The sequence below is a fragment of the Mastigoproctus giganteus genome, chromosome 1 (assembly GCF_048544385.1).
Source record: "Mastigoproctus giganteus isolate SK-2022 chromosome 1, ASM4854438v1, whole genome shotgun sequence".
In the NCBI taxonomy this organism is placed as follows: domain Eukaryota; kingdom Metazoa; phylum Arthropoda; class Arachnida; order Uropygi; family Thelyphonidae; genus Mastigoproctus; species Mastigoproctus giganteus.
Window position 1 is genome coordinate 268,980,195 of NC_143575.1, and position 24,295 is coordinate 269,004,489.

The following is a 24,295-nucleotide window of genomic DNA, read 5'->3' on the forward strand; positions in this document are numbered from 1 at the left end:
ATCTTCACTTGTAATGTAAAATTTAGATGCAAATTATTAATTCAGTGTCAGCAACCTCAACATGATCATCAATGGTTATGCCATTCATAACTAGAGGACTAATGTAGTTTTGTTCCTATCCTTCTAATATTAATATAAGTAAACAATTATTTCCTACTTTCCTTTGCATTCTTAGCCAAGGGCTTCTCATAATCTGCCTTAGCTTGTCTCTTTCCTCTTCTTGACTTGATTGCATTGTCATCAAGGTATATTCTTGGAATGTGTACACCTTTTCCAAAATTTCACTACTTCATACATGTCCTCCCCAGCTTTTCTTACTACTGAATATATCATGAATAGTCAAACTAATAGAACAAATTTATCTGCAAAAAGATCGAATCCTCCCAAACACTTTTTGTTCATTTTACAAATATACATGGTCTCACTTCCAATCTCAATGATGTCAATTTCCACTTACAGTCTGCCAACCCCACTTACTTTATCTGACAGAATCCCAATTACCAGTTAATTCAACCACTGCTCATCTCAGTTGTTTTATTTATTCACTTACATTTCCTTTCACTTCAAAGGTGGTATTTATGTGTCCACTCTGATATTCCCTGTCAGAGACAGTAATTTGGAATCTCCTCTTTTTGATCTACTCTGGCTTAAAATCAATCTACCCCATTTTGTCAAATTCATCTGCTGCATCCACACATCACTCAAAACTCTCTGACTTTCTTTTCTAAACTTGAATCTTTGAAGACACAGCCAACAATCTTGATCCTGTAGTGATGTTTTTTCTCACAAACAACCGTTCCAAGTACATGGTCCTCTAAAAACCTCAGATCATAATTTGGTGATGGTCTCTTCTCCAATGGACCCTTTCTCGTGTGGCCATTCTCAACCTCATGTTGATTGGCATTACAAGAATACAAAATGGTATGATCTGCAAGATTTTTATTCTTCCTGTTCTTTGGTTGGATTACTCTTAAAATTTTCTGATATCAATATTTCTCAGATCATGTCAGTGAAATTATACTTAAAGGAATGAAATCCTTTATTCTACACTCCACTTTAAAACCTCGTCCTTTATATAAACTTTGGTTTTCCAATAAATGTGCAAAAGGTTGTTCAAGATAAAAAATTTGCATATCACAATTGGCTTGCAACCAAATCTCCAGTTTCGTTTTCTGCCTACACTATGCTCACAATAACTGTAAAGCAGTTATTTATCAGCCCAAACTAGATTTTGAACAGGCTAAGAGTAAAAAACTTGCTTCTTGTCTAAATGGTAGTTGAGTATTCTGGTCTCTTGCCAAAGCTATTTGCCACAACTTTTGCCGCCCATCTCTACTCCCACTTCTCCCAAAACCCAATGGCTCTATTGCCACATCAGCTAAAAATAAAGCCAACCTGCTAAAATCCTACTTTTCTTCTAACTATTGTAGTGATGATCTTGGTAAACCACCCCTACTATTCCCAGGAGTTTTGATGACGAGAAAGTGCCACATCCTAATGGTATTTCTTCACTTGTTCTCAAAACCTCTGCTCCTGAGCGTACGTCTGTTCTGTGTTGTCTTTATATGCTTTCTTATTCCACTGATGATTTTCCTTATGCTTCAAAATTTACTCATATCCAACCGGTTCCTAAAAATGGTGACAAATGCCTCCCATCCAATTATTGTCCCATTGCACTTACTTCTACTCTTTCTAAAGTAATAGAGAAATCGATTTACTGCCAGTTCCCAAAATATCTAGAAACCTTCCATCTGATCAATGATTACCAGTATGGATTCCATCAGTGTCAATCCACTGGTGATATACTGGCTTATGTTACTCATCTGTAGACAAATTCAATGGAAAAGTTTGGTGAACTCAAGCAGTTGCTCTTGACATTTCAAAGGCTTTTGAAAGTGTTTGTCATAAAAGTCTTCTGAATAAGCTTCCATCTATGATCCTCCAACTGATTTTTTTAATTGGGTATCCAGTTTCCTCTCTGACTGCTCATTTCAGGTGATGGTAGATGACTCTGTCTTCTAACTTCTCCACTAATGCTACTGTTCCACAAGGTTTAGTTCTTTCTCTCACTCTTTTACTCTTGTATATTAATTAATGACCTTCCACCACTGACTGGAAATCTTATCCATAGTTTTGCTGATGATAGCACATAGCATTCCACCTCCTGGTTTGAGAACCCTTGCCCTCCACAAACAGGTTAAACTTCTCAAATATCCATTATCAATTCCTTAAATGCTGATCTCCAGTGGAGTAAAGATAATTTAGCTAATTTCAATCCTCCTAAAACTCAGTTCTTATCTCATATCTTGCAAAAAAGGATTCTTCTGTTCCTATGTTTATCTTTGACAACATTAAGGTTTCCAGACAAGATTACATGCGTCTCCGTAGCCAGGTGGGCAGGAGCAGCAGTGCATAGCACACGCTTCTTGATTAGACCGGGGTTTGAGCCCGTGACCACCAAATACAGAGGATGCGGAAAGGTCAGGGAATGACCACTGCATATCCCTGGAGCAATATGGCCTTAGCTGCTAATGCTCCAAATAACAACAACAACTTCCAACAAGATTACATGTGTTCTAATCTCTTTCTCTCTCTCTCTCTCTCTTGGCATAAGCACATCACAAATATGGCTTCCTCTGCATCTAAAACACTGGGTTTGTTTTTGTCTTATTTTCTCAGCATTACTTTTCTTCTAAAGGGCTACTCACTCTGCACAAATCTCAAATCCATCCTACATGGAATACTGTTCTCATATCTGGAGGCACAGTGCTCCCATAAATTCTCTCAGACTTCTAGACTTCCATTCAAAAGGTCAGTTAGTTTAATTAACATATCTTGCAAAGTCTCTCCACTCTTCTCATAGACACTGTATCTGATGCTTGCCTTTTCCATAGATACTTCCATAGGCACTGTTCATCTGCATTGGCTTCTATAATTCTCTCTCTCTCTCTCTCTCTCTCTCTCTCTCTCTCTCTCTCTCTCTCTCTCTCTCTCTCCCCCAAATCATTATGAAGATGTGCTGCAACCAACCAGGATTCTTTTACTCTTCAATTTCAAACTCACGGAACCAACATTTCTTCTTCCTCATTTATGCCATCAACTTCCGTTTCTGGACCAGCCCCCTTTCTGCCCACATTTCCTGAAAATTTCACTCTATAGAAATTCAAATCTAAATTCAACAAGTATATTCTTTCATCTTCTCAACCTTCAATCCATGCATGGTACTAAGTACTATCAGTTCTAATACCTTTCACATTTGAGTTTTCATAAAAAAAAAAAAAGAGACAACCTTCAAATATGTGGGTTATGAGCGTGGCAACTACCACCTTAGAAGAGAACGTACAATGAATGATGGTGATATTTTCAATTATAAATGATTATAGAATTAAGGGCCATCAATTAAAATGGGAGGGGGGACTTCTTTTCATTTTGCCAATATATGTGGTGTCAGTTACAATCTCAATGATTTCCATTTCCACCTACACCCTGCCAAGTCTCAGTTACTTTTCCTACAGAGTCTCTATTATCAGTTGTCTCAACTACTCCTCTCAGTTGTCATAACAATTTGCTCTATGATTTCTTCAAAGATGGTATTTGAGCATATATCTGCTCTGATATTCCTTTTTCAGAGACTCCCTAATTTGGAATCTCCTTTGGCATAAAAATCTCTCTGCTCCATTCTGTTCAGTTCATCTATTGCCGTGCCGCCTCCGTAGCCAGGTGGGAAGGAGCAGCAGTGCATAGCACACACTTCTTGATTAGACCGGGGTTCGAGCCCGTCACCACCAAATACGGAGGATGAGGAAAGGTCAGAGAATGACCACCGCATTTCCCGGAGCAATATGGCCTTAGTTGCTAATGCTCCTAAAAACCAACCAACTAACTAACTAACTAACTCATCTATTGCCTATGTTGTTCCTCTAACTCCAGTAATTACTTGCAACATTTTGATTTCCTTTCTTTGAACCTTTGCTTTCTCCAGCCTAACTTTTCTAAAGTGGGGTAATTTTCCTTGATTTTAATATTCTCTCCAGCTGGCTTCAGTTTTATAGTTAAGCAGACTTTTGCAATTACTAATAGCATCACATGGCTCTTGTCTGTTTACCTAATCTGATCAAATTTCTTTGATACTTGATCAATGTTAATGATCCTATAGAAACTTCATATCACAACTTGATGGTGGTCTCTCTCTCTCTCTCTCTCGCTCTCTCTCTCAGGCCATTCTCAATCTCATGTTATTTAGCATTACTGAATGTAAAATGGAATGATCTGTGCGGTTTATATGTTTATATATTCCTTTCTCAGTTGGATTACTGTTTTAAATCTCCCAATACTAGCATTTGCTCTGATCATGTCAGTGAAATTATTCATACAGGGTTGAAATCCTTATCTAAACCTTGGCTTTTCCAATAAATGTGCTAAGGCTGTTTTGCATATTTGCAACTGGCTTCTATCTAAATCTTCAGCTTCATTTTCTACCTACACTAAAACTTGCAAAAATTGTAAAAAGGATTATTAATCAGTCAAAACTCAATATTGAGCAAGCTGAGAGAAGACACTTGCTTCAGGTCCAAATGGTAGTCAAGAATTCTGGTCTCTTTCCAAAGTTATTGGTCCAAGTCCTGTCCATTTATATTTCCACCTCTATCAAAACCTAATGGTTCTATTGCATTTGCAGCTAAAGACAGAGCTGACTTTGCATCTCATTTGTTTTTTCTTCTCTTGTATCAATCATCATGGTAAACCGCCTCCTGTCACACCTATACACTCTACTCAATGCCTCCAGTGTACCTCTGACAGAAGGCTGTTAGAAGAATTCTATTATTCTGAAAAAAAATGTGCTTCTGAGCTTGCTCCAGTTCTGTGTTGCTTTTTGCTCTTTCTTATTCCACTATTGTTTTAACTTCTGCTTAGAAATTTGCTCAGTCAGCAAATATTCAGTCAGCTCCTGAAAAGGGGTGACAAATCCCTCATTTCCAGTTATCACCCTATTGCATTTACCTATATATCTTTCCAAGGTAATGGGGAAATCCACAAACTGCCAACTTTTAAATTATCTTAAAAACTTCTGCCTCATCGATAATCAACAATGGATTTCATCAATTCATTAGTGATACTAATGTTACTCGTATTTAGTTACTCGGCTTATGTTACTCGTATTTAGGCAATTCAATGTAAAAAGATGGAAAATTCAAGAACATCTTCTTGGTGAAATTGAAGCAGCACTCCTCTTGACATTTCTAAGGCTTTTGATTGTATTTAGCATAAATGCAATCCATGCTGGCTTCTACCTTATGGCCTGCTGACTGTTTTTTTTATTTTTTTCTATTTGGTATACACTTTTCTGCCTGAATGCTCACTGCAGGTGAGGATAGATGGTGTTATCTTCTAACATCTCTTCTTCAATGGAAGTAACTGACTAATTTATGTAGTATAACACTGTTACATGTAAAATACCTTATATCATATTAAGCATTTTGTTTAAAAAAGGGCTGTAATGCATCACTTTATTGTGATGCATACATATTCTATGAGATAAATGATAGAATGTAGGTTCACAACAAAAAACAAAACTATTGTAGTCAAGAGAAATATACACATATACTGCATTATATTAAAGAATATTATTTTCTCATAACTTTAAAATGCCCTTGGTTTAATTTATAAATACCTACTTCTTTGTCCAATGAAGCTTCTAGATGTAATTTATTTGGGGACATCATAAATTCTTTGCTAACTTCTACACTTGGCTGTTCTCCTTGTCGACTGGGAGCATACATAATTTTCCGTATTGCTAAACGTACAGAATTCCTAGAGAAGTCGATATTAAATATACTTATTTTAAAGGATATGTAAGGACTGTATACTCTACTTAATGTACTACTTAATTTACTAGTAAAGCAAAGGCCAATAAAACTTCAAAAGTACTATTTTCTCCATGTTGTTGACTAAGGCAAATCTTATTTTACTATTGTTTATTGATCACTGATATTCTCTCAGTAAAATGTAACTTGAGATATTTGATTTCAAAGTAACAAAATTATAAACAGTAAAATTTCTCCTGTAACATTTATTTTTATATTTTTAAAGCAATGCATTTCAGCTTCAGAGATACACCCTCTGTTGTAAAAGAGGAGCTATTGTTTAGTGATTATTAATATTTTCAGTAAAATGAAACTTGAGATTTCAAAGTAACAAAGTTATAAACAGTAAAATTTCTCCTGTAATATTTATTTTTATATTTTAAAGCAATGCATTTTAGCTTCAGAGATGCACTCCTTTGTTGGAAAAGATGGGGGAAAACTTTCAGCATTTCAGCTGCATAATCAGTCATTTTACCTACCATTTCACTACAGGAATATTCAACTTACCATTTTTGCAATGAGAGCTCAATACCTACATGTAAAAGTATGATGTTTGCTTTGGAATAAAACCATCTCTTTATCTACCGTAACTATATACAAAAATACAGCCAAAAATCATAAAGAACCTGTTTCTGACTGGCAATCATAGTTTCGACATATGATATTATTTTATAATGCCTGCAATTATTCAGAAGCCAGCTACATACTAAGTTCTAATCCCAATACAAAATGTGGAAAATTACTCCCAATATGTCAGTTCAATGCAATGGAGGCAGTTCTCTAATTAGTTTATGTTATTGTTATTATTTTTGATGAAATCAAAAAAAACAGCTACAGTCAGTTCTGCTATAATGTAGTACATGTGTTCCTAAAAATCTCTGTGTTATGGCCCCACACACACACACACACACACACACACACACACACACACACACACACACACACACTAATTAATATTTCTGTTCACTGACTTTTTTTTTTATTGTAAAATTTAAAACAGTAAAAAAGATAAGCAATAAATAATGATGAACACAGCATGCCCAAATGAGATATGCAGTAATAATTTTGCGCATTAAAAATAGGAAGCTTAAAAAATAGGAATGAAGAGAAGATTCTGAAATTTTTTTTTTATTTTTATATGATTGAAGATTTCATGGAAGGAGAAACACATTTCACCATAATAAAGTAAAAACCCATAGAATTCCAGCTTTCGGTATTATCACAAATGCAATGAGATCAAGTTTACTACGCAGTCATAATTAGCTTGCACTAACAGAAAAGCCCAATAAACTGGGAACTGCAAATTGTTTTCATGGTTTTATGGTAATGATCTCAATAAATGTATCCTCTGCTCATGCCTCAAAATTTCTGTTCGAACTTAAAAATGTGAGCTCCTGAAAACATGAGTCGGCCTATAACATCTTGTTAATATGGGGAATGACAACAGTGTGTCTCCGACCAATACAACTACAGTAAATGAGAAATATAGATGTCCCACATTTGACATTTTTTAAGCTTTGTAAATTTGTATATATTGCTGCACAGGTTGCTATGTTCAGCTTGGTGCTGGGTTTTGTGTTCACCTAATTTTACTCACAAATGAAATCACGCATGAGCCAATGCAAAAATCACGTTATACAAAGGTACCCATACTGTTCCCTAATATATCAGCGTGTTGGACAATCACGTTGCCAAAATGCATATTATAGCATAACTGACTGTACTGCAAAAATTTTGAATAGCATATTGCACAGTTAATCTTAATCAAAATACATGAAATGAGAGCACTTCATCTGTGTAAAGTTTAGAATCTATTTACAGGTAACCCTCGTATAACATGGTAGTTTGGTTTCTACAAAATCTCGTGTAATGCAAAACAGTATTAGGACTAAAAACCAGTACAAAAAGGATGGTTACGTTCTAGAAGCTAACAATACTTTAATTTTTACAACTATAATTTTTTTTATAACTATCAGAAACTTAATTTTTATAGTAGTAATAACTTAATATTTTAACTTTAACGTACGTTCATTTAATTTTCTTCCTCTTTGTCACTACTAAGCACAATCTCTTCTGCAGCATCTAGATTTCATGTACCTTCTGCTCTCTTTAAAAGTCATGAACTGCATTCTTTGAAGTCACAATTCTTTATGATCTCAAACAAGCACAAGTTCAATAGCACAGAAATCCCAACAAAATACAGTGGACCCCCGCTTTAAATGATATGTGAAAATCGGAAGAATATTTTCTAGTTAGTAAAATAAAAATAAATTTACATTTACATACATAGCTTAATTAATACGTACTGTAATATGTACATACTAACATACAGAGTAATGAGTTTCTGAAAATTTATTTGTTTTTTATATGATTGAATATTTCACGGAAGAGGAAACACGTTTCACCATAATAATGTGAAAACCCACAAAATTCCAGCTATCGGTACTATAGCAAATGCAAGAAGATCGACTTTACTACCTGTTTATAATTGATTACACTAACCGAAAAGACCAATAAACCGGAAACTGCTAATTGTTTTTATTGTTTTATGGTAGTGACCTCCAGAAATGTGCTTAGAAAAATACCATGAGGGCGATAATGACTAGTGAGTCAACAGCATGGATTCACAAAAAGGAATGGAAACATTTAAAATTACATCTAACATAATAGCAGGGTTTTCCCAGCACAAAAGCCCAAAAATACGTGTTATGCGAGATTTCCCGCAATTCTCAAACCGTGTTAGAGCGAAACCTTATTATATAAGTACTGTGTTGTGCGAGGATTGCCGCAATCTATCAATCATGTTAGAGCAAAACCGTGTTGTAGAAGTACCGTGTTATATAGGGTTTGCCTGTATTACCAATAGTCTAGAAATCACACATTTCATGCATGTTTTCTACTCTGCTGCTTCAGTGACTGTAATCTTGCTATTATGTAGTCAAAAACACCAAAAGACAATACTGATAAGGGTTAACAGTTTGGTATTTTTGGTGTATATGTGACAAAGTAAAAAAAAAAAAAAATGAAATTTTTGAGTCTGATATTCATTTTGTGTGAATGTTTACATTTACTCTGCCAAAGTATTTATGATTTTGTTTATAATGATACTGGTTTTCTCTATTGAGGATTTTTTTTTTTTTTTGTAATCCCAAACACAAAATGCATTAAAAGCTGTAGTGCTCTAGTACTGTACAAAAGGTAAGAAGACAAAAGATACTCGTTAATGTTGGACTTAAATTTTTGTAGATTAAAATTTTCAGGAAATACATAAAAAGGAAGCCTGTTCCAAAGAACAGAAACTGAACAGAAAGATAAGGGGGGAAAAAAAATAATTCAGTGAGTCTGGAGTGGAACTGTGAATGCATGCTGTCTATTTCAGGTGTAAATATTAAGTTGTTTAAAAATAAGAAGTGAAATTACAGATGTTAAATGAAAAGAATAGTATTCCCCTAGAAATACCTAATAGCATGTAGCAGAAACTGAACATCTGTGTGATAGAGTCAAGGGAATTTTTAAGTGAGGAATCATTAATATGCTTATCATTTGATAGGTCAACATGAGCAATGTTTGTGTCACATTTTTATTAAGAATTAGGCCATAAAGCACAACATTTCTATTACAATTCACTTTACTGTTTGAGCAGCATGATCCTACTGGGGTATCGCAAACAGCATATTCTTTAATGTAAAATGAATCCAGACGGCCTGGCGAAACTTTTTTTTTTTTTTTTTTTTTTTTTTTTTTTTGATAGGTTTGTTATTGTTTGTTTGTTATTTGGATTTTAGGAGCATTAGCAACTAAGGCCATATTGCTCCGGGATATGCGGTGGTCATTCCCTGACCTTTCTGCATCTTCCGTATTTGGTGGTGACAAGCTCGAACCCCGGTCTAATCAAGAAGCGTGTGCTACGCACTGCTGCTCCTTCCGACCTGGCTACGGAGGCACCTTTTTTTGATAGGTCACAGTATAATTATATTGGGGGGACAGACTGGTGACCTTGGGAAACTTATTAACATTATGGCAGTTAATGTGTTATCCTAACTTCCCTCTTTTGGAGCTTTGATCTGCAGAGTATTTAATCTGCAGCTATACAAATTTGTGATTTGCACAGTATTAACTGTTTAGAAAAAAAGTAATGCAGAACAAAAAAATAAAAAACTTTTTTTTTTTTTTTTTTTTGCAGAGGAAGCAATATTTGTGATGCAAAGATAGGCTAGAAGTTATGTTTATTCCCAGTAAAGATTAAAAATCAACATGGAAACAGCAGAAACTTTGTTAGAAGAAATAAGACAGACTGAGTTTTAGGACTGAAGTTAACTATTTCCTAGAGATTAATTCAAGGAATTGGTAATGGACATTTGATAAGTTGCAGCCATTTGTGCAGAGCAGTGTTTGTAACTAGATGATGAAATATAGCAAACTATCAGCAAAACTATGGGCAGGATTTCCGATCAATGGAAGATCAATAATACAGAAGGAAAAAATAAGTGAAAGAACAGAAGCTTGGAATTCCAGCCGGCATTCCAAGTTTCTGTTCTTCTATGAGAAGTTAGATTACATATAGACATCTATCATCACCAATTGTGAATGAACAGTCAGAGAGAACTGCTACCTAATTTAAAAAAAAAAATTAAGGAAGATTATAAGATAAAAGCTTATTTAGAAGACCTTTATGCCAAACGTAATCAAAAGACTGAGAAATGTCAAGAGCAACTGCTTCAGTGTTCTAGAATTTTTAATTAAATCTGTCCAAATATGAGTAAAGCCAAGTACCTTGTAAACCATACCGGTGACTGTTAATGAGAAGGTTTGGATTAATTAGAGTTAACGAGTTGGCAGTTAATGGATTTTTCCATTGCTTTGGAAAGATCTGAGATAAGTATAATGAAACAATAACTGGAAGGAAGGAAGGGATTTGCCACTCCTTTAACTGGCTCCATGTGAGCCAATTGCCATATAGACAGACCATTACAGGTTGGAAAAAAGAGTAAAAAATTGAGACAAAACAAGAAAACACTGGCACACAGGTTTTAAGAACAAGTAGTAAAGAATCCTATCAGGATTGGAGGCTTCTTGGCATCAAGGTTGTCCAGGATTCTTTATCTTTAGATGAGTGTGCAATAAAAACTTTAGATTACAGAGGTGGAAGAGGTAATAATAACATAGGACAGAAGTTACAGTCAATAGCTCTGGCCAGACACCAGAATCTTGCCTACCATTTAGACAAGAATATAGATTCTACATTCCTACTCTTAAGTTTATTTAATGTTGAGTTTGCATTAATTAATAACTTTTTACAAATGTTACATTTTTAGAAGACAGAGATTTGGATATAGCCAAGCCAACTGCAATAAGCTATGTTCTTATCTCGAACAATCTTAGCATATCTGTTGGGAAACCAAGGTTTAGAAAAATATGAACATTTAGTAGGATGAAATGAGGAATAAAAAGATTTCATTCCTACAAAAAATAATTTCACTCACTGAATATGAGCAAACAGAATTAAAATATTTAAACAGTAGTCCAATCAAGACAAAGAAATGAGAAAAGATCAAGAGTGTTAGATGTGTGTTTAGGGTTGAAAGGTAGATGACCAAATTATGTGATCATTAGCAAAAGCTCCAGACTATTGAAGTACCAGTTGGATCCATGCCACTAGAAAATTGTAGCCAGCTAGAGTTAGAATCAGCAGGGGAAATCATTCTGCTGTCAAAAAAGTTAAGACTAGAGAATGAGTTTGGAAAAAAAAAAAAAAAAAAAAAACAACAAAGTAAAAAAGTTAGAAGTGACTTTTTGTTGAGAGAATGACAGCAGCAATAAATGAAAGGCTTTCCCAAAAGACTTCCCTTGTATGTTGTGCTGTTTTGTCAGTGGCATGGGACTGGTTTTTGTTTGTTGATGTTTATGACACATAAAAACACCATATTGCACCAATGCATTGGTTTTGTACAAGTATGTGATCACAGGCTAATTTGCATGTGGTATGGGCTGAAAAACCCCATACGACATGAAAAGTAATTCATGTAACACCTCCCACCCTTGTCTAAGATTGCTAAACTAAAGCACCAGTTGAAGAGACCTTTATGAATTCTTCCAATTTCCTATGGGATTTGAACCCAAATCTTTCCAAACAAGTGGCAAAACCACCAGACTGCCAGAGTGAAATGGGGATATAGCTCAGACTCTTTCCTTTGCAGATATAGCCTTTGTTTTTTCAAATTACTTATACCAAATGCAAATCGAATTATATTATGGTGGGTCCTCTTTTATTAGTATAAATATCATATTATGCATTAATCACCGAATTCTTTATATACTACACAACCTATTAAAACTTGTCTTTCTAACTGAATGCATATGTCATGTGTGTTGTGTGTTAAATTCTTAACAGTTATATGAAGGGCATTAATATATTAAACAGAATATAAAATTAATAAATACATGTAGTTACCTTATAAACACACATCTAAGCTAGTCAATGTGTGTGACATATATTAAGAGTAAAATATTTTATACAAAAGTATCTCAAGTTTGGAACTTATCCCCCTCAAAGCCCCTTACTAATTGCAAATATCTTAAGATAACCATGCAAATGACAAGGTATCATATATAATTCCTTTCTAAATAAAGTCCTATATTCATAATAAATACCTCAGCTTTATAAATTGCTGATCTACTTGCATATAACTATACAATAGAATTAATATAACTGCATGTTATACCTTTTATGGGGCTTTTCTTCTGGACCATCAGCAACATATGCTTTTAATTCATAATCCACTCCACATGGTTTTCCTGTATCCCCTGGTGCTGGCTGTAAAGTAACTGATGCAGGACAGTGGGGTGGAAGCTGAAAGATATTTTTGTTTTATTTATATTTTTATATGTTCTTTTTGCATACAGGGTGACCATAATTAAAGTATCCCTATTCAGAGCTGGGTCCTTTATTGCCTTTACGTCAAGGTCCTTTATCAGCTGCGGCAATTAGAAGGATGATTAACAAATTTGAGGAAACTGGGTCCTTTGTTGTTTCACCTCAGGTAGCAAAGGAAGTTCCAACAGCTATCATTGACCAATCCATGGATACAGCTGCTGGAACTAGTAGCAGTGCACGGGGAGTAGCGAGGCAATTGGATGTCCCATATTCCACTATGTGGAAAATCCTTCGGAAACTAATCCACTATTATCCATGCAAGATCAGTCGCCAGCAGCAGCTGCAAAGAGATGATCCTGAAAAACAAATGGCATTTGCTCTAATGTTTATTGCCAGAATGGAAGTGGACGATGCCTGGCTATGTAACATTCTTTGGGGAATGAGGCCCATTTTTATCTCGATAGGACTCTCAACTCTCAAAACTGCCAAAGGTGGGATTCAGAAGCACTGCATGCTATTCAGCAAATCCCTTGCACTTGCCAAAAATCACCGTCTGGTGTGGTGTGACTTCGAATTTCATCCTAGGGTAATACTTTTTTGAGGAATTGAACCCAGCAGGAGCAGCCACCTGTTCCATTTGAGCACAAAGATATCATCACATGCTGAGCTGTTGATTGTTTATTATTTGGTTTTTAAGAGCATTAGCAACTAAGGCCATATTGCTCCAGGGATATGTGGTGGTCATTCCTTGACCTTTCCGCATCTTCCATATTTGGTGGTCATAGGCTCAAACCCCGGTCTAATCAAGAAGTATATGCTACGCACCGCTGCTCCTGCCCACCTGGCTACGAAGGTGCCAACATGCCGAGCATTTTATTATTCATCAAATGCAGCAAAGAGGATGCCTGGATGAGACAATTTTTATGCAAGATGGGGCTCCTGCTCATGTTGCACGATCAGTACAGCAGCTGCTTCTCTGGCATCACTTTACTGCAGAAAGAGTCATTAGTCATTTGTTTCCCATTGCATGGCCACCACGTTCACCTGACCTTATACAGTGTGATTTTTGGCGGTGGGGTCACCTCAAGGCTAATGTCTATCTAGGAAGTGGCCCTAACCTGGCTGTCTTAAAGGACAACATAATGCAGCATGTGTAGATATGTTGCATTCTGCAGTTGAGCACACTGTGCATTGAATGCAATTTCTGGTCTAGAACAATAGAACAATGCAATTTCTGGTCTAGAACATCGAAAACCAACTCCACCATCAGCGACATCATCGACCATCGGGAGTAAACCGTGAGTGAGTTTGGAGCTGTGAAACCATTTCCTTTGGCAGTTTAGTTCAGTTTCTTTGTTTTTTTGCAAAGAGCACAAATAAAAATTTGTAATTTCATTAAGGTTTGTCTTAGTTATTTATTTGTTGGTACTTTGTGATGTCTTTCCTCTATGTACAGCGCGATATTATCCCCTATTGGCAGATTTTGGAACTTTTTTTTTTTTTTTCACGATACTTTTTTTTTCTCCCCATGCCTTGAATAGTTTACTTACTAATTTGGTGGCATTCCGCTTATTACTTAGAGCTACAGAGAGCTCTGAATAGGGAAACTTTAATTATGGCCACCATGCATTTATACATATTAGTCATCTAAACAAACAAATTATGAAAAGAGAAAAAAACTAATTACATAAGCTCGTTGCTGCTGTCTTCAATATTTTGTAAATTTTGAGAGTTGGAAAAGATTGGGCATCTATTTGGCTCCTTTTAGCCCTGGGGGTTGGCTCTTGCACCCAGGTTTCCTGCCCAACCACAGGCAGAAAGGAGCAGTGCCTGGTGTGACCAAGCAAAGATTAGTAAGTGTTAGTGGTTAAAGTAGAAAATATAAGAAAGGTTGCTTTCCTTTCCCAATCTCTTTAGGTAATTTTTAAAAGAAGAATTGCACGTTCAAATAAGGAGATTTAATGAATTCTGGAATTAGTAGTAGTAGTAGCAGTAGTAGTAGTAGTAGTGGCACATGATGCAAGAAAGCAAGTGTAGAAGCTTATGCAGCATCAGCAAAAAAAAAAAAAAAAAAAAAATATCACACCATTCCCTCCAAATGCCTGTCCAGTTCCTCCTTAAATTTATTTAACCTATCAACTTCCACAACGACAGATGGAAGTTTGTTCCAGCAATTAACCACCCGCTGGCTAAAGGCAAATTTCCGCACATCTATTCTACATCTGTCCTTTCTTAATTTGAACTTATGTCCCCGTAGGTTGGTAATCTGAACAAGTGGAAGGATCCCATCAGAATTCAGCGTGCTCAACCCATTCAAGGCCTTATAGACCTCAATCAGATCACCGTGCAGGTGCCTAGTCTCCAGCCACTGCAATTTGCAGGACTTAAGCCTCTCTTGGTAAGAGAATTCCTTCATTCCCCTCACCAATCGTGTTGCTCTTCTCTGTACACGCTCAAGCAAATCTACATCCTTCCTAAAATGAGGCCTCCAGACCTGTACGCAGTACTCAAGGCGTGGCCTGACCATTGCCTTATACAGAGGGACAATCACCTCCTTTTCCCTGCTAGCAAAATTCCTATATATCATTGACAAAACCCCATGACCTGCCCTAGCAGCCTGTCTGCACTGCTCAGAAAACTTCATATCTGACTGCACAATTACTCCCAGGTCTTTTTCATTTTCTACCACCTTAAGTGTAGTACCACACAGTTGGTACGTTTCTCTGGGGTTACTTCTACCCATATGCAGTACTTTGCATTTGTCAAAGTTGAACTTCAGTTGCCACTTCTTAGCCCATCTGCCCAAATTATCTAGATCCTGTTCCAGTAGCACACTGCCATTACTGTCATTACCAACCCTGCCAACCTTTGTGTCATCTGCAAACTTCGACATTAAGCCTGATATACCTTCATCAATATCATTGATAAATACACAAAACAACAGTGGACCCAACACCGAACCCTGTGGGACTCCACTAATAACATTAGTCCACGAAGAGCAGCACCCATTGATTACCACCCTCTGTCTTCTCGCACTTAACCATCCTTTTATCCATTGTAGCAACTTACCCTTAATACCATTCTGCTCCAATTTGTACAATAGTCTTCCATGCGCAACAGTGTCAAAAGCTTTCCTGAAATCCAAGTATATGATATCAAAATTATTTTTTGCATCCAGTTCCTTTGTGACCACATCATAATAACCAATCAAATTTGTCAGACAAGACTTTCCCTTAACAAACCCATGCTGTGTTTGAATTATTGCTGCAGTTTGAATAATACTATAATTGCTTTGAAGAATCTCAACATTAACATTAGCAAAGGCACATGATGCAAGAAAGAAAGCTTATATAGTATCAGGAAAAAAAAAAAAAAAAAAAAAACACACACCCATCCACTCGCTCCAAATGTTTGTCTAGTTCTGCCTTGAAACTATTTAAGCTATCAACTTCTACAATGACACATGGAAGTTTGTTCCAGCAATCAACCACCAGCTGGCTAAAGGAAAACTTCTGCACATCTATCCTACAACCATCTTACCTCAATTTGAATTTATGCCCCCTCAGGCGATTATTCTGAGCAAGAGGAAGAATCCCATCAGCATTGAGCATGCTCACACCATTCAAGCCTTTATACACTCCAATCAGATCACCTCACAGGTGCCTAGTCTCCAGACACTGTAATTTGCAAAACTTAAGCCGTTCTTCATAAGAGCAACCCTTTGTTCCATTCACTAATCATGTTCTCCTTCTCTGTACTTGCTCCAGCAGCCCTACATTCTTCCTAAAATGAGGCCACCAGACCTGCATAGAGTACTCAAGGTGTGGCCTGACAATTGCCTTATCCAAGGGTATAATCACCTCCTTATCTCTGCTAGAAAAATTCCTGTATGTCATTGACAAGACACCATGAGCTACTCTCCATGAGTCTGCACTGCTCAGAAAAGTTCATATCTGCCTGCACAATTACCCCCAGGTCCTTTTCACTCTCTACCACTGTCAGTGTAGAACCACACAGTTGATACATTACTCTGGGGTTACTGCTTTCCATATGCAGTACTTTACATTTGTCAATGTTAAACTTCAGTTGCCACCTCTCAGCCCATCTGCTCAACTTTTCTAGATCCTGTTGCAGCAACATACTATCATTACTTTCATTAACAACCCTACCGACCTTCATATAGTCTGCAAACTTGGACATTAAGACTGATCATCAGTATCATTAATAAATACAGAAAACAACAATGGACCCAACACTGAACCCTGGAGGACTCCACTAATAACATGAAGAGCAGTGTCCATTGATTACCACTCTGTCTTCTCCCACACAACCATCCCTTTATCCATAGCAGCAATTTGCCTCCAATATCCACACTGCTCCAATCTGTGCAGCAGTCTTCCATGTGCAACAGTATCAAAAGCCTTTAAGATCCAAATATATGATATAAAAATTATTTTTTGCATCCAGTTCCTTTGTGAACACATCATAGTATCCAATCAAATAGGTCAGACAAGGCTTCCTCTTAACAAACACATCCTGTGTCCAAGCTATAACTGAAGTCTTATCTAGTTTGATTCTGCAATGCTTCTTTAACCATACACAGTGCCTCCATTAATTTCCCTGGAACAGAAGTTCCAGAACTAAAAGGTCTGTAATTACTTGTCTCCCTTTGATCCTCCTTTGTGGATTGAGGTAACATCTGCACATCTCCAGTCCATGGGTACCTCCCCTGAGTCCAAGGAAGCTCTCATAATTATGGCTAAGGGTTTGTTTACTTTCTTTGCTGCCTCCTTTAATATAACTGGATAGATTCCATCCACCCCAAGTGCCTTTCTTATGTTTATCTTCAACAATTTCTCCTCCACTTTACTCTCAGTTATTACAAGATTATCTAGCTTACTGCCAGAGTTTAATACACCTCTGGCCTTCCCCTCCCTGAATAACTCCTCATGTGTGAATGTACATGCAAAATATTCATTTAGTTTGTTAGCTACCTGAGCAAGATCATCAACAGTTGAACAATTGATATCAAGTGGACCAATCTGATTCACTCCTTTCCTTCTAGAGTTTACATAAGTAAAGAACTCTTTGCTGTTTTTCTTTGCATCCTTTGCCAAAGATTTCTCATAATCTGCCTTTGCCTGCCTGCCTAACCTCCTTTGTGACTTGGTTACAGACCAGTTTATACCTATCATAGACTTCTGTGTCACTTGTTAATTTATATGTATCCTATGCATTTTTCTTCTCTGTCACATGTCTAATTAGTTCATTTGACATCCATTTAGGCTTAAATCTTGAACAATATTTCTTAGTTGGTATGAAAAGCCTAGTAGTTTCCAAAATTAATTCTTTGAATGCTTCCCATTTTGAATTTGCTGTTGGTAACATCATCAGTTGGTCCCACTGTATAGAATTTAAATACTGTCTCAGACCTCTGTAGTCACCTTTACGAAAGCAAAAACCTTTCACTTTACCCCTGATGGTAGTTGCCTCTTTGAGTAAATCCCACTTCAACACACTGTGATCACTTCCACTTAGTGGTTCCTTTATCTGCAGATTCTTAATGCATGAAGAATCACTATTGATAATCAGATCAAGAGTATTACTCCCTCTAGTTGCCTCCCGAACATGCTGCTGTAGAAAACAATCATCCAATAAATCCACAAAAGCCTTGCTAGTGTGTGAGTGACCAACTAACAAATTCCAGTTTAGGCGCCTCCGTAGCTAAGTGGGCAGGACCAGCAGTGCGTAGCACACGCTTCTTGATCAGATCGAGGTTTGAGCCTGTGACCACCAAATACGGAGAATGCGGAAAGGTCAGGAAATGACCACCGCATATCCTCGGAGCAATATGGCCTTAGTTGTTAATGCTCCTAAAAACCAAACAACAACATAACAGTTCTGGAAAGGCACAGATATCACTCAGTCACAAGTTTCTTGGCACTGGGGCCTTCTGTAAATGACATAACTTTGCCAACAGGTACAAGGAGATAATTATTCCATCTTGAGTAATGCATACAGGTCTGAGAACCCTCATTTTAAGAAAAACGTGGATGCAGAATGGGTGCAGAGAAGAGCAACCAGATTAGTCAAGGACAAAGAGGGGTACTCCTACCACAAAAGACTTTGGTTCTGCAAGCAGTTGGAAACTAGACACTTGTGAGGAAACCTGATTGAAGTGTTGATGGCTTTAAACGGATTGAGTAAACTTAATGATGATGGTGTTAACTTTTTCTTGGACAACACATACACATGAGGGGACATAAACTGAAAAAGGAGGCTACAGTATAGATGTGTGATAATTTGCTTTCAGCCAGAGAATAAGTGATTGTAGAAACAAACTACCATCTGGTTTTGTGGAAACAGGTAGTTTGAATAAATTTAAGGAAAATTAGAGAAATTATTAGAGGGGATGGACAAATGAGGTGAGGGTTTTTTTTTTTTTTTGTTTTTTTTTAGCTAATGCTTCTTCCTTCTTGCATCATTTCCCACTACTCATACTAAATCTGAGAATACAACAATATCCTTCTAAAGCAACAGCCTTTTCTTATTTACAAACCATAACCACTAGCAGACATATAATTTCTTTATTACTACAAGAAAAAACACATAATTACTCCTTTTACTAGATTAATAAATATCAATTTAATGACTGTCAGTGTGCAGTGCATGCTTTTCTTTCATTAAATATATGCCCCTGATTATAATTATATTAGCTTGGCAATATACATTAATAAATTACAGCCTATCAAACCATAGATGACCACAGAAATGTACATGTGTGAATGTAAAATAAGTAAAAATAAATGGAGAGCAGCGGGAACTGCAACATGCTAAAGAAATGTATATCCTGCATAGTGCAAAAAAAAGCAGAACTTACCTCAAAGAAGAAAGGATACGCATTGGGTCCAAGCTTTTTGACAAGTCTCTCTTGTAGTCTTGTTAATGGCCGTTTGAGTTCTGAATCTGGTGGATAAATCTGTTCAGATGCTAAATACAGGTCTTTACGGAATGTTAATCCAAGGACATCCAAATCTTCACGGCCATAACGAAATGCAGCCAAAACATGACCAAACACCTTATGGTCCTTTACAAAGTCGGGATCAATGAGAACCACCCCATCTGGGAATGGATATAAATGTATATATTATAAAATATTTTGCGTGCGCTCTCTCTCTCTCTCTCTCTCTCTCTCTCTCTCTCTCTCTCTCTCTCTCTCTCTCTCTCTCTCTCCAATCTTTAATTACTAAAATATTCTGATTAAAGAAATAAGTGAGCATTTGAAAATTTAATAAGAAATTTAACAAAAATTAACAAAAATTTTATGTCAGAAATATATAAATTCCATTTGGGTGTATAATTAATGATTTTTAAGGCAAAAATGGCAAAATTAATGGCAAAAAAAAAAAAAAAAAAACCTTCCAAAACTTTAAAATTAATACAATTAACAAATGCACTTTAAACAAGCTTAACTTTTTCAATTTAGACATTATTATTATTATTATTAAAATCAGTTTATTTCTCAAGGAACCTTGGGTCACCCTGAGACGGCTCTGTGCCAGAAGGGTGTGATATTTACAGACTAAGGTGCGAGGAACACATGTACAATAAACAAAAGTACATGCGTGCTCGACCCAAGAAATTTACAGGATTAAATATACAATTGCATGGAGACAAAACAAAGTCTTTGTTAAATACAAAGAGGCAAGTAAAAAAAAAAAAAAAAAAAGCAGTCAGTCATGTCCAGGAGCAGATGAATAACATATATTCATTATCTGGTAGCAGTTCTTGAGGATTTCGTTCCTGTACAGCTTGTCTTCACAGAACCTATCAGGGTGGAGCCTAAATTTATAGAAGATCTGAAGACAATTGGCTGGAAACATGTTCCTCACGCTACATGTTTCCAGCTTGTTCCCTGAACAAGCTGGAAACATGAACAATGCTTGACAGCGTACGACGCAGAGGGAAACAGGAGTCGGGGCACTCCCCTCTTGCCTTCTTTGGGCCAGAGATTAATGTGGGTACTGATGGAGCCTCAATTCACCCCGTTATAAGCCGTGCAAGCGTGAGGAGATTTCTTGTCATGATGAGATGTCTCCAGGCAGTGGTACCCAGATTTGCTTGTAGGATCAATCTGGAGATAGTTAGGAGGTGGCCTACCACCCTGTTTGTCCATCTAAGCAACCAGTACTCTAAACTGAGATACTTGTGAAGGTATGAGGCAGGAGCAGATGACCAAATTTTTGATGCATAGAGAGGGATCAGCATAATACACCTCAGGATGTGCTGAACGAGCAGCACTGGCTGATGCACATCAATGAGCTCCTCACGCACTGCTCAAAGAGCCATGTACATCTTCTGCCTTATCCTGACAAAGTGAGCCCAACAACCCAGGTGAGGCCAAGGTCAGTATGGGCGGTCACTTTTTGCACCAGCTCCCCACTAACAAAGATTTGGATATCATTCTCTTCTTGGTTATCGGCAGCTGCGCTGATTCGGAAGAGCTCAGATGCAGCCCAATTGTGGCAAGATAATTTTCCAAGCTCAATATCTGCCTAGAAGCTTGTTGGTTGATATCATGAATCTGATGATTATGATCTGAGCTCACGTAGAATTTCAGATTGTCAGCGTAAGAGACAAAGTTAGGATTCTGAGCTAGGAAAGGCTCCAAAACTGCTGCAAACAGGATAGCTGACAGCATGCTTCCTTGCAGGATGCCTCTTGAGATGTCAATAGTTACCTGGAAGTCATTGTGAGTCACAGACAGGTGTCTAGGAAGTAAAATTTACTTCAAAATTTGAAGTAAGGTATATGCCAGGCCGAACTAGTGTTTCAGAATGGTAAAAAGAGCTGGTAGGTGTATTCTGTCATAAGCTGATTTAATGTCCAGGTATATGATAATAATCTGTGATTTGCTGTTAAGGGCTGCTGAATGCTGAAGAGAAGATTGGTAGTTGTCGATCTCCTGTGCAGAACGGTATGCAGATACTCGGGCCTGTGTCCAAAGTAATGCTGGGCAATTGCTGGCTGAATTACTTTTTCAAAAATTTTGAGTAAAGAACAACTGATAGAGATTGGTCGCAGGTCTTTGGGTTTCTTGATCTTTGGAATGGGCTTAACATGGTAAGTTCTCCAAATTGAAGGAACTATTCCAGATTGCAAGATTTGTCTGAAAGGGAGAAGGTCAACTATATATGTGCTGCAAATTTTGATAATAAAGAGTAGGAAACCATCTGGACCCACAGTAGCTTTGTTGGGTAGTTTATTAATGACATCAATTAGGGTCTATCTAGTTATTTCGATGTCAGTCAAGTGTGCCCTAGGTAACCAGTCGTCCTGTGTGAGAGAGAGGAATCAGGATCAGGAAAATCCACCTGCAGAAAGCTGAACTGTGCCCATTCCTGGACAAGCTTTTGGTCAATGGCTAGATGATGTAAAAGGATCCTTCTACCCTCTTCAACCTAACCAGAACAGCTTGGTTAAGGATTTGCCTTTTCTTTTTCAAGAAGCATGCTCTTTCTTTCTTAAAGATGGAAAGGTCTGAGGGAAGTTGGGTTTTCTGCCATTTCTTTTACTTCCTGATGAAAGCCATCTTAGCTTCCTTATTAAAACCCCAATTCGACTTGTTACCAATCCTGGCAATTCTGGCTGCACCACATAGTGCAATTAACTTCAGTTGTTCAGACAAGAGCATAATGGCATCCTCCAACAGCTCAGAATAAAGACGTCCCCAGTCAAACCGAATCAAGCATTGGAGAATGATCTCTGGCTTCAGATATTTAGTAGAGACATGTTAACTTCAGTACTTAGAAAATTAGAACAGAACTCAAAATTCAAATGAAAAGAATGCAAAGAAGATTAGTGTTATATTACTCAAAGGATGCTGATTGTGTTAGTGTTATATTACTCAAAGGATACTGATTGTGTTAGTGTTATATTACTCAAATCATGCTGATTATATGCAACACTGCATGCAAACTATTGGTTATATAAATATTGTATAGGACAATGTAGTAGTATTACAGAGATCTAAATAAAGTTGCAGAAGGCAGAGGTATTGTATAAAATTAATATATAATGCAGAAACAAATATTAAAGTGGATGTGATGAAAGGGAATAATTAATGGTCAACAGATTTAAGAGTTTCTTGATATTCTGACAACATCCAGTTATATTAGAGTAGCAAAGGAAGTAAAGTAAACCATTAGCCATAATTATGAGAGAATCCTTGGATGCAGGGGAGGTCCCCCATGGACTAAAGATGTGCAAATGTATCCCCAATTCACAAAGGGGGGTATGGTATCAAAGGGTGACACGAGTAATCTTAATCAGTTATGCACAGCTAGTAAGGATTTTGGACTAAAGATGAATATGGCTAAAACAAAAGTAATGATGAACAAGTATGCCACAGAAAGGGAAATAATGACTGAAGGAGCAGTAACTGAAAAGGTGGAGTCATATAGTTATCTGGGACAAGTTATTAGCTGTAATAATAATAAATGGCTGGAAGTGAAGAGAAGAATAAATTTTGGATGGTAGCATTCAGGAAATATAGTCATATACTGAAGAGCAATATCCCAGTTTGTCTGAAATGTAAAATAATGAACCAATGTATACTCCCCACCATGACTTATGGAAGTGAAACTTGGGCACTCACCAAAAGAATGGAAGAGAAGCTGAGAACTACACAGCGAAGAATGGAATGAATCATATTGGGAATCAGACTGTTAGATAAGAAGAGAAACACATGGATTAGGCAACAAACTCAAGTAAAGGACATTCTTATCAAATCTAAAGAACTAAAATGGTCTTGGGCAGGACACACAGCTCGAAAACATGACAGATGGACTAAGAAAATAACAGAATGGTATCCAAGAGGAGCTAGAAGAAAACCTGGAAGACAAAGGCGGAGATGGATAGATGAAATTCATGAGTTTGTGGGTAGTAAATAGATGGCCAGTGCTCAAAATAGAAGGAACTGGAAAGTTGCTGGAGAGGCCTTCATCCTGCAGTGGATTGAAAATGGCTGATGATGATGATGTTAATAATGGAGTCACTGGTTAAAGCAATGTTGATAAGCCAGCCATTAATTGATATAATTAGAAGAATCTACAAGAACAATGCATGCTGTGTTAAAATTGGCTCAAAACTATCAAGAAAATTTAAAATTACAGTAGACTTTCAGAATAACGGCACCTTCAGGGATTCAAGATACTGTTATTTTGATTTTTCCACTATCTAGAAAGTTTTATTTTTAATATATTTAATGCAGAAATAATGAGGCTAAAAAGAAATGGAGAGATTAAGAATGCAATTTTTATTAACTGCACATAAAAATCAAAGACATTGACAATCCAATGTAATTTCTGGTATTAATACAAGCCTACTTACGCCCGTTCTATTTTCTATTACTATATCAAGTTTGTCACTAAGCTTTAATGTTGTTTTCTTTTCTTCTCTGTACAAGGTTTATTAACTTTAGAAGCTATAGTGAGGGATTTTTAATTTATAAAAAAAAAAAAAAAAAATGTAAAACAGCGGTATAATTTGTGATATC

At 36.8% G+C, this 24,295-nt stretch overlaps 1 protein-coding gene across 4 annotated transcripts in view; it reads right to left on the reverse strand.

Moving 5' to 3' along the window:
- krz (beta-arrestin protein kurtz) overlaps positions 1-24,295 on the reverse strand; it is a 363,906-nt gene that overhangs the window by 66,617 nt on the left and 272,994 nt on the right. For all 4 annotated transcript variants that reach the window (XM_090377575.1, XM_090377567.1, XM_090377584.1 and 1 more), the window contains 3 exons: positions 19,619-19,860; positions 12,587-12,714; positions 5,676-5,811 (listed from right to left, as the gene is read on the reverse strand). In XM_090377575.1, coding sequence (XP_090233701.1) covers positions 5,676-5,811; positions 12,587-12,714; positions 19,619-19,860 — 506 coding nt within the window. The remainder of the gene's footprint in view (positions 1-5,675; positions 5,812-12,586; positions 12,715-19,618; positions 19,861-24,295) is intronic.